Source organism: Homarus americanus, unplaced genomic scaffold (genome assembly GCF_018991925.1).
Source record: "Homarus americanus isolate GMGI-L3 unplaced genomic scaffold, GMGI_Hamer_2.0 scaffold8275, whole genome shotgun sequence".
NCBI lineage: Eukaryota > Metazoa > Arthropoda > Malacostraca > Decapoda > Nephropidae > Homarus > Homarus americanus.
This window is the reverse complement of record NW_024738103.1, coordinates 16,409-28,023: the sequence shown is the minus strand read 5'-3', so window position 1 is coordinate 28,023 and position 11,615 is coordinate 16,409. Positions and strand designations below refer to the sequence as shown.

Here is an 11,615-nt window from a genome sequence, read left to right as displayed (position 1 = left end):
TATCCTAGAGGTAATTTTACGTGATGTGCTGCAAGTGTATAAAAGCCTTCCTCAGTATATGTCACACACACACACACACACACACACACACACACACACACACACACACACACACACACATCCCTCATTAATCTTCCTTGACTTAGCGACACCTCTGACGCCAGCAAACTCCCTTTTAGTGTTAATCGAAGTGTTTGTTGAACGTGCGGCCTCCATCAGCGCCCTAGAGCTGACCCCGTGGTGGCTGCCTACCCGTCCGCCACACATTAGTTAAGTGTGATTGATCAGCTACGAGTGTGATCAAAGAATGAGTGTTGATCAAGGGAGAGCTTTAAGGTACTGTGAGGCTTAAATCTGACAGTTCATCAGTGAATGTGAAATAAAGTTGGCAGTACAGCAGGTGAGACAGGCCGGCTAAAGGGGTGTGTGTCCTGGGTGGTGAGGGTGTGTGTGTCCTGGGTGGTGAGGAGTGTGTGTCCTGGGTGGTGAGGGTGTGTGTGTCCTGGGTGGTGAGGGTGTTGTCCTGGGTGGGAGTGTGTGTGTGTCTTGGGTGGTGAGGGAGTGTGTGTCCTGGGTGGTGAGGGGTGTGTGTCCTGGGTGGTGAGGGTGTATGTGTCCTGGGTGGCGAGGGGGTGTGTGCCCTTGGTGGTGAGGAGAGGTCCTGGTGGTGGGGTGTGTGTGACCTGGGTGGAGGTGTGTGTGTCCTGGGTGGTGAGGGTGTGTGTCCCTGGGTGGTGAGGGTGTGTGCGTCCTGGATGGTGAGGGAGTGTGACCTGGGTGGTGAGGGAGTGTGTCCTGGGTGGTGAGGGAGTGTGTGTGTCCTGGGTGGTGAGGGAGTGTGTGTGTCCTGGGTGGTGAGGGAGTGTGTGTGTCCTGGGTGGTGAGGGTGTGTGTGTCCTGGGTGGTGAGGAAGTGTGACCTGGGTGGTGAAGGAGTGTGTGTCCTGGTTAGTGAGGAAGTGTGACCTGGGTGGTGAGGAGGTGTGTGTCCTGGGTGGTGGAGGTGGTGTCCTGGTGTGAGAGAGTGTGTGTGTCTTAGGTGGTGAGGGGTGTGTGTGTCCTGGGTGGTGAGGGGGGTGTGTGTCCCGGGTGGTGAGGGAGTGTGACCTGGGTGGTGAGGGGTGTGTCTGTCATGGGTGGTGAGAGAGTTTGTGTGTCCTGGGTGGTGAGCGCGTGTATGTCCTGGGTGGTGAGGAGTGTGTGTGTCCTGGTTGGTGAGGGAGGTGTGACCTGGGTGGTGAGGGGGTGTGTGTGTCATGGGTGGTGAGGGAGTGTGTGACCTGGGTGGTTAGGGAGGTGTGTGTGTCCTGGGTGGTGGGGTGTGTGTGTCCTGGGTGGTGAGGGGAGTGTGGTCCTAGGTGGAGGGAGTGTGTGTCCTAGGTGGTGAGGGGTGTGTGTCCTGGGGTGAGGGGGTGTGTGTCCCGTGGTGAGGGAGGTGTGACCTGTGGTGGGGGTGTGTCTGTCATGGGTGGTGAGAGAGTTTGTGTGTCCTGGGTGGTGAGCGTGTATGTCCTGGGTGGTGAGGGAGTGTGTGTGTGTCCTGGGTGGTGAGGGGTGTGTGACCTGGGTGGTGAGGGGGTGTGTGTCATGGGTGGTGAGAGAGTGTGTGTGTTGTGTCCTGGGTGGTGAGGGTGTGTGTCCTGGGTGGTGAGGGAGGTGTGTGTCCTGGGTGGTGAGAGAGGGTGACCTGGGTGGTGAGGGAGTGTGTGTGTCCTGGTGGTGAGAGTGTATCCTGGGTGGTGAGAGAGTGTGTGTGTCCTAGGTGGTGAGGGGAGTGTGACCTGGGTGTAGGGATGTGTCCTGGGTGGTAGGAGTGTGTGTCCTGGTGGTGAGGGAGTGTGTGACCTGGGTGGTGAAGGGATGTGTGTGTCCTGGGTGGTGAGGGAGTGTGTGTCCCGGGTGGTGAGGGAGTGTGTGACCTGGGTGGTGAAGGGATGTGTGTCCTGGGTGAGGGAGTGTGTGTGTCCTGGGTGGGTGAGGAGTGTGTGTGACCTGGGTGGTGAGGGGGTGTGTGTGTCATGGGTGGTGAGAGAGTGTGTTTGTGTCCTGGGTGGTGAGGGGTGTGTGTCCTGGGTGGTGAGAGGTGTGTGTGTGTCCTGGGTGGTGAGAGATTGTGTGACCTGGGTGGTGAGGGAGTGTGTGTCCGGGTGGTGAGAGATGTGTGTCCTGTGGAGGAGTGTGTGGCCCTGGGTGGTGGAGGGTGTGTGTCCTGGGTGGTGAGGGAGTTTGTGACCTGGGTAGAGGTGTGTGTGTGTCCTGTGGTGTGTGTGTGTCCTGGGTGGTGAGTGTGTGTCCTGGGTGGTGTGGGGGTGGTGACCTGGGTGTGTGTGTGTCCTGGGTGGTGTGTGTCCTGGGTGGTGAGGGTGTGTGTCCTGGGTGGTGGTGTCCTGGGTGGTGAGGTGTGTGTGTCCTGGTGGTGAGGAGGAGAGTAATTAGTTGTTGACAGCTCTGAGGTGTTCCCCCTAATGAGTGATACCTGACCAGACTCATACTCGGCCTCCTGGGGTGTGACTCACTCATACCAGCCTCCTGGGGTGTGACTCTCACCATACTCAGCCTCCTGGTGTGAGCCTCCTGGGTGTGACTCACTCATACTCACTCACTCAGACTCTCAGCCACCTGGGGTGACTCACTCATAATCAGCCACCCTCCAGCCTCCTGGTGTGGACTCACTCATACTCAGCCTCCTGGGGTGTGACTCACTCATACTCAGCCTCCTGGGGTGTGACTCACTCATACTCAGCCTCCTGGGGTGTGACTCAAGCAAACTCAGCCTCCTGGGGCGTGACTTAAGCAAACACAGCCTCCTGGGGTGTGACTCACTCATACTCAACCTCTTGGGGTGTGACTCACTCAACCTCCTGGGATGTGACTCACTCATACTCAACCTCCTGAGGTGTGACTCACTCAAACCTAACCTCCTAGGGTGTGACTCACCAGAGTGTGAGACAACTCTGCTTCATGAGTGTCAGAGTATGAAACAACTTTAACTCAAGGCTGTTGGATCAAAAACCAACAGGTGTTCAAAGTTGTCATAAATAAAGATTTGGTTCAAGGATCGCGGGGCGTGAATTAGCACCTATAAAACCTGTATATGTCAGGGTTGGGCTGCCAAACGTAGAGTGAGGCATCAAGAAAATCAAGATTGCAATAAACTGCTGTACACACACACACACACACACACACACAAGATGCCCACACACACACACACACACACACACACACACAAGATGCCCTGAAACAACGAATGATCACCATTGGCACAGTGCCTTGTTCTGGGTACGTAATGTTGTCAGAAAAGTGCAATAAGATTAAGTACAAAATGTGTGGCGGGAAACACAACACCAGTATGATCTCTGCACAGCCACAACAGAGCCTCATAACGAACTTATATTCTTTATCAATATATGTAGTTTTTGTCTGTACCTTTGATAGTTTAGGCATAATTAGTGTTTAAAATGGTAAGGTCGTTTGTGAACACCGGGTATGCAGTACTCGAGACATCACCTTTACGTGCTATAAAGGTTAAAGTATAAGCCGAGATGTTAATATCAGACTCTTCTGTCGACTCCACAAATTGGTTCCATACAATATAGTACTGTTGTGGGTGACATGTGGGGGTACTGAGAGAGTTGTTTGTGTGACTCATCAGCCACGTTATTAAGGCATCTTGGATCTACAGAAGACTACGAAAAAATACATTTAACTTTTTCATCTAAAATATATAAAATATTCCGGGTATTTTAATATATCTCATAAGACCTTGACTATGATACTAAACAGAATAAATAGTTACGTTTTATTTATCGTGAACCATAGAGTAATAACACAGGTCTTGGTGCTCACTTGTGACACATTAAACCCAAGGACGACTCACACTCGATGGACGACAGTGAATATGAATATAATAATAAGAACTAGAAGTCTTGACGATTTAATAAACAAAGAATTCAGTAGACAGTTGTGGGGAAGGAGGAAGGGCTGTGTGGGAGGAGGAGGGAGTGTGGGGGAGGAGGAGGGGGTGGAGGAGGAAGAGGGGGTGGGAGGAGAGGGGGGTGGGGGAGGAGGAGGAGGGGGTGTGTGTTTCTATTGTCAAGAGTAAAGCTGTTTGTGACTATGTTTTGTTTGCCTCTGTATGTGATTAATGAGACTGTTAATTCCAGGTCACCAAACAGTAACATGAAACAAGACGATAATGGTATAAGGTAAAACTTCTTCCAAATACAGTGATATAACACAGTACTGCGGCTATGTTATCACTCTATTGAGAAACTGAAGGACACGTGTTGAATCATCGTAATGTCCGTGTCACTCTTAATGTATGCAAAGGGGACACGGCCATTCAGATCACAGGATGACGGTACTCTCTCTCTCTCTCTCTCTCTCTCTCTCTCTCTCTCTCTCTCTCTCTCTCTCTCACTCTCTCTCTCTATGTATGTGTGAGAATATACTTGTGCAAAGGTACGATATCATTATTGTTTACGTATGTATGGTTGCACTGTGTGTGTGTGTGTACCCAAACAATATATATCTCCTCCAAAAGGACTTCCTCGAAAAACAAGCTTTGAGATATTTCAGGAAGGTTATCATAAAATATCATCTGCACCATCACACACAGTCCCTAGCTCTCACACAGCCCCTAGCCCTCACACAGTCCCTAGCTCTCACACAGCCCCTAGCCTTCACACAACCCCTAGCTCTCACACAGTCCCTTGCCCTCACACAGTAGCCCCTAGCCCTCCACACCCTAGCCCTCACACAGCCCCCTCACACAGTCCCTAGCCTTCACACAGTTCCTAGCCACAGCCCCTAGCCCCTCAGCGGCCCTAGCCCTTCACACAGTCCCTAGCCTCGTCCCTCTCTCACACAGCCCCTAGCCTCACATGCCCTTCACACAGCTCTTCACACAGCACACCCCTTTAGACACAGTCCTTCTCCAGCCCCTCCTCCAAGCCTTCACACAACCCCTAGCCACATAGCCTCACACAGCCCAGCCCTCCCATAGCTCTACCTCCTCACACAGCCCCTTCACTAGCCTCTTACTAGCCTCCTCCTCCTCCCTCCCCCTCGCCCCTACACTCCCCTCCACACAGCTAGCCCTCTCCACATCCTGCCAGCTCCCACAGTCGACTCTCACATCCTCTACCTCCCTCCGTCTCACCCTCCTGCTTCCCTCACACTCCTCCTCCCTCCTACTACCCCACCCCCCTCTCTTATTGTCTGTTTCCTGTTTGTGCATCTCTCTCTCTCTCTCTCTCAGTAATGCCCCCTCTTAATCTTTGTTCGCGTCATTAGAGAGAGAGAGACGAGCCCTTCCTTCCTTCACACCAGTAAACAACTTGGTCGCCTCTTCCCCGCCTCACACCTGGCTAGTGACACGCGCTCTCTCCGTCTGCCACAAGTTCGATGGTATTTTTGAGGTTTTAAAAGGAGTTCTTCCTTCTTCACTCGACGCTTTCCTTCCCTCCCTACTGCTGCCACCATCACTACTACCAATACCCCTGCCACCACTACCACCCTCGTCACCGTTACCCCCACTATCACCACAACTACCACCACTACTACTGCCACCTTTTAAATTACCATCTTATCTGCCACCATTACTACTACTACCACTAACACCGTCATCACCACTACCACCATTACTACCACTACCACCACCAACACCCACACCACCACCACAATTAACACCAACACCCTCACCACCAACACCCTCACCACCACTACCACCACGACCACCACCCTCGTCACTACCACCACCACTAGCACCCTCACTACCAACATCTGGGCTGGGGATTTACAAAGGAATTTCTTTACTTTCTCAGCAAAAAACAAACACACTATCTGCTCTACGTCACAAAATCTTTGCTTTATACATTTATAAAAAGTTCGTTGTATAATAAGTGAAGAAAAGGTTCATCGTGTGAGAATCTTTAGAACACTCCTGCCACGAGCCCTTGTTTCGGGTGCTGTATTCATAATCAATGTACCTTATAGGCTACACTTTGTTGTTATCATAAGCTGGAGTAATGAGGGTAAGATTCTCTCTCTCTCTCTATCTGTCCTCTGAAGACATTATGTAAAGTATCTCAAAAAAGTATCTGTCCACACACTGTATGAAACATTATGAGGCCACGGGTGATACATATTGGTACATGTATTCACTTTGAAATATAGTTTAACATAAGTAATGCATTGTTTAGTTATCAAATGTAGTAGGATCAGTACGCCATAGAGCCAGGCATACCAACCCTCCCGGGACATCACGAGTTGCAGATACATCTTGGAGATACTGTACCTTCATTGGGTGTACGTACAATATTGTTTGTATCCCTGCACTGTCTCTGTGCATTCTTTGTATACTTACATTATGTACATTGATTATTTATTTGCACTGTGTAATGTATATCTTTATTATTATTATATACTTTTTTATTATTATTATTATTATCACATAAAACACCAAAAGTTTAAAAAAAAATTAAAAAATCTGCTTCCTCAAGTTTAAAAGACTCAGAGTAGCCGCCCCTCGAGCACTGTTCCGGGGGTATGGTGAGGAGGATAAGAAACATCTGGAGTGAGACACATTGATTGACTGTTCCATAACAATGAACCGGAACTGTGTAGCCACCTCGCCAGACTCGGAGAAAGAGAGAGAGAGAGAGAGAGAGAGAGAGAGAGAGAGAGAGAGAGAGAGAGAGAGCCGGGACTATAACGTCGAGGACGATCTCTTTTTTCACTCAGAGGCTGGTGAGAGCAGCGGCTGTCGATGGAAGAGTGAAGGGCAAGAGCAATAGTGACTAACCCGACGCGCGCTTTATCACGTAGGCCCCTTACACACGCATACACACACACACACACACACACACACACACACACACGCACACATACAATTATAACTCGATGTGTGTGTGTGTGTGTGTGTGTGTGTGTGTGTGTGTGTGTGTGTGTGTGTGTATGTGTATGTGTACCCTCGCTGTCATCTATAAAACCAGAGACGAAAAGATTATAGCTAAAAGTAAGTCAATAATTCATAACGAGACTGTAACGAGAATAACTGTAACGAGAACAAATATAGCTAACGAGGAGTCTGAGTTTTGGTTCTGTTTCAAGTTACCTTCACGGTACAGTATTTCTTAAACGACATTAAATATGGAAAATATATTGTGGCATTCTGACGCAGGGAACAAACACGACATTCTTTAGTGTAACGGTATGGTGAAGTTTATAGGCTGCTGCTTCTCGTGAAACTCTCTATAAACCTAGGAGCTTGGCGGATAAATCAATACTAATGCACATACCATTCAGTGTGGAGTTTAGCATAATGACGCGTGTATCTAAGAAATTGAGTGAATGTCTTTATAATTTGTAATTGTAACGCACAACTTTCAATTGCAGTGTGGTTTTAGTACAAACAGGTGTCATCATCACACCTGGGCAACACTTATATCGAGTGTCTTACCTGCATCATCTGATGAGTGTCCCACAGGTGTGTTGGGTGGTGTTGTGTGTACATCACCACAGCCACCAACATCAGAGCCGCGTTGCACAAAAAGTAGAGCGGGAAGAGCACCTGTTGCACCTGCGCGAACACGTGTCGGGGGACGGAGAGGAAGAGAGCAAGACCTGGGTGGGGAAGATGAGGAACACAGGTGAATCTGGATGTTGTGGCGGTGTATGCAGGTGCTACCATATCCTGCAGGGATCTTTGAGCACCTTCCACTGCATTTTAATAAGTATACTTGACAACAACTTCTAAAACTTATGAAAACATTTTTTGGGGAGGGGTAAATGAGGAAGAGATGGAACAGATAGTGTATTAATCAATCGTATTGCACTTGAGTTTCCTTAAGTTTTGTTTAAGAAGGATTTTCCTCTTTGTAAGGTACAGTATTTATATATAACCAAAGCAAGTCGAAATAGTGATATAAATTTAAATCCATATCAGCTGGTCACAAACTTGAATGCAGTGAATCCGACATCAGCCAACAACACGACCACCTTCCTCTGACCAACTCGACTCACCTGACACAAAAGTCATCCACATCTGACTGCCGAAGACGGTACTGACGGCGGCGATATAGAAGAGCCTAGTTAGTGTGGAGGCCTCAGTAGCATGCCTGCGGGAATCGGGGAACAGCCTGAAGCCGAGATACACCACCGCCACTATTGTGATGAAATGTGCAGGCTGCGTGTGCTCCAACAAAGCTCTGGTGGTCCACACACAAAAGAAATGAGATGTTTCAAGAACTAGTCCTCAAGATTCTAGTTATTATTTCATCACAACATTGTTATTACTGTCTGGCTCAGTGAAGTGGCCGCTCGACATAAGGTCACTTGAAGGTCTGGTCAATTGCAAAAAAACCACAACATATTGCACAACTGTTGCTGACCTTGTGTTTTAGTTACAAGAATTAAAACAAAAAAAGGTTTCATTGTAAATCTATTTAAGAATATTTTTTGTTTTGTTTTTAATACACAAATGACTAAACTTAATTTTAGTTTACTGAAGATTAAATACCGATTATACATATTATAATAATCATTTGAGACATAGAATAACATTAAAGATTAGTTAAATAAATCCCGATGTAATTTTGTCTATAATTCATTAATAAACAATAATAGTCATAAAAATATCACAAAACAACGAATAAGATTCATAAATGTTAAAATACTTTTGGCTGTGTTTAGTGGTGTTAAAACATTACAGTGTTAAGAATAAACTCTCTCTCTCTCTCTCTCTCTCTCTCTCTCTCTTTGTATTATTGCTCCGTGTACTGAATTGACTAAACTCAGGACCTGGGTAATACGTAATAAACTGACCTTAAACCTCGAAAAAAAAAACAGTAGACAACACAATAACACACTTCTACAAGACAGTAACACACCTCTACAAGACAGTAACACACCTCTACAACACACACCTCTACAACACACACCTCTACAACACACACCTCTACAACACACACCTCTACAACACACACCTCTACAACAAAACACATCACCTTATAAGAGTTAATAACACTGGTGGAGGTAAATACAGGTTATGTAAATTATTATATTTACTAGTAGCATTAACCTGGCTACTTAATTCAGGTTTTATTTCCTATTAAGTTTAATAATACGTACCAGGAAGTCTTACTGGTCAGTGATGCCAAGGCAGAGGCCTATTATTTTATTATGCTTAATACTCTGTTATACTTCCTTTGTTTTTCTAAGGAGAATTTGTTTTTAAAGCTTTACTTTTTGCTGTGAAGAAGTACCGCTAACACTGCCGCCTTGTATACTGTATGGGAGGGCGTTGTGCTCACAGTGCCGCCTTGTATACTGTATGGGAGGGTGTTGTGCTCACAGTGCCGCCTTGTATACTGTATGGGAGGGTGTTGTGCTCACAGTGCCGCCTTGTATACTGTATGGGAGGGTGTTGTGCTCACAGTGCCGCCTTGTATACTGTATGGGAGGGCGTTGTGCTCACAGTGCCGCCTTGTATACTGTATGGGAGGGTGTTGTGCTCACACTGCCGCCTTGTATACTGTATGGGAGGGTGTTGTGCTCACAACTGCCCTTGTATACTGTATGGGAGTACACACTGCCGCCTTTGCAGTTGTGCTCACACTGCCGCCTTGTATACTGTGGGAGGGTGTTGTGCTCACACTGCCGCCTTGTATACTGTATGGGAGGGCGTTGTGTGCCGCCTTGTATACTGTACTGCCGCCTTGTATATTGTATGGGAGGGTGTTGTGCTCACACTGCCGCCTTTGTATACTGTAAGGGAGGGTGTTGTGCTCACACTGCCGCCTTGTATATGGCGTTGTGCCACACTGCCCTTGTATACTGTATGGGAGGGTTGTGCTCACACTGCCGCCTTGTATGTATGGGAGGGCGTTGTCACACTGCCGGCTTGTATACTGTATGGGAGGGTGTTGTGGCCACTGTATGTGCTCACACTGCCGCCTTGTATACTGTATGGGAGGGTGTTGTGCTCACACTGCATTATTTGTTCCGGTGGTGTGGTTGAGGGCAGTATTTGGTGAACCATCAGCATCATCTGTACCTCAACTGCCCTAGTTACTCGCTAATACGACGTGTGTGTGTGTGTGTGTGTGTGTGTGTGTGTGTGTGTGGTGTGTGTGTGTGTGTGTGTGTGTGTGTGTGTGTGTGTGGTGTGTGTGTGTGTGTGTGTGTGTGTATGTGGTGTGTGTGTGTGTGTGTGTGTGTGGTGTGTGTGTGTGTGTGTGTGTGTGTGTGTGTGTGTGTGTGTGTGTGTGTGTGTGTGGGTGTGTGTGTCTGTGTGGTGTGTGTGTATGTGGTGTGTGTGTGTGTGTGTGTGTGTGTGTGTGTGTGTGTATGTGTTTAGTACGATGAGGTGGAAGAAACTTGACATACCCAACAATGATTTAAATAGTTATCATCCACTAATGAAACTGTGTGAGTGTCTAGGCTAGAGTCTCAGACGCCATATTTATGTGTAAGTCATGACTGCTACACACGTTACGTCAGACAAAAGAAGCGCTTACCTGTACCAAGGAGCATTGTCCTTCTCGTGTGCCTGGAAGTGTTTGTACTTCTTGCCGTATTCCTTGATCTGCGCCTTGGTCACCTTGGTAGGCTCCCTCTTCCGTGAGTCCACCAGTTTCTCCAGCTCTTGGTTGGTGAGGGCGTTGGTGGAGGAGGAGAACATGCTGAACCCGGCGAAGGATCTGGATTTATGCATCTCTGAGGGGCGGAACTCGGAAATCGAGTGGAAGCGAGAGCGGTACACGTTGGTCTTGTCGGGGCTCTCCGTCAGTGTGGTGCTTACCTCTGCCACGGTCATGGCAGCCACGTTACTTACACTTGACACGCACATTAAATCTGGGCTACTCCTCGGGTCAGCTGCCCAAGATCACTTAACAAAATGTGTAACTGGACAGTATATATTCTTGAGGTGAATTAGACAATAACTCCTCCTTATGTATTGCACTGATTAAGTACAAAACAAATTCCGCTGGTCGAGGTTAATTAAAGTTGAGGTCAAGTTGTGTCTTCAGATATTCACCAGAGAGGCGCTGTTCGTGGTATGACTGACGAAGCGTCCGCCCGCTTCTTTATACTGTCACTCAGGAGGTTGCCAGTGAGGCACTATGAAATATCTCGCGTAAATATTGATCTCAACTGTGTTTCTCGATACACTGTGGGGTGTTTTAGTCACTGTTAAGTAATGATAAATAACAAAAGATAATCGATAGATTTGATACAGTTTTTTTCTTATATATTAATGTAAATATAAAAATAAAGGTTATCTGTGGTAAAAATGGCAAGACCTTGTAAAGTGCTGATTGCTTGATGGTGAAAAACTTAGATTATGAGGTTAAAATCTTACACAAGTATAACATTGTAAGCCAGATAGCTCACTAGAGGAGAGTTGCAGGGAGGTGACACTATTGGCCGACACACTCACCGACACACTCACTAGTGGCCGACACACTCACCGACACACTCACTAGTGGCCGACACACTCACCGACACACTCACTAGTGGCCGACACACTCACCAGTGGAACACACACACGACACACACCGACTAGTGGCCGACACACACACACCGACACACTCACTAGTGGCCGACACACAC

The 11,615-nt window shown here is 47.7% G+C and overlaps 1 protein-coding gene across 1 annotated transcript; it reads right to left on the bottom strand.

The window, feature by feature from the left end:
- Nucleotides 1-7,461: 7,461 nt before the first annotated feature.
- LOC121873729 (transmembrane protein 205-like) lies at nt 7,462-11,076 on the bottom strand (the record flags this gene model as incomplete). The annotated part of the gene is given in 3 exon segments (XM_042377435.1): nt 7,462-7,625; nt 8,025-8,209; nt 10,520-11,076. Coding segments are annotated over 3 exon segments (681 nt in total), but the record flags the coding sequence as incomplete, so codon positions are not given.
- Between the last annotated feature and the right edge of the window lie 539 nt (nt 11,077-11,615).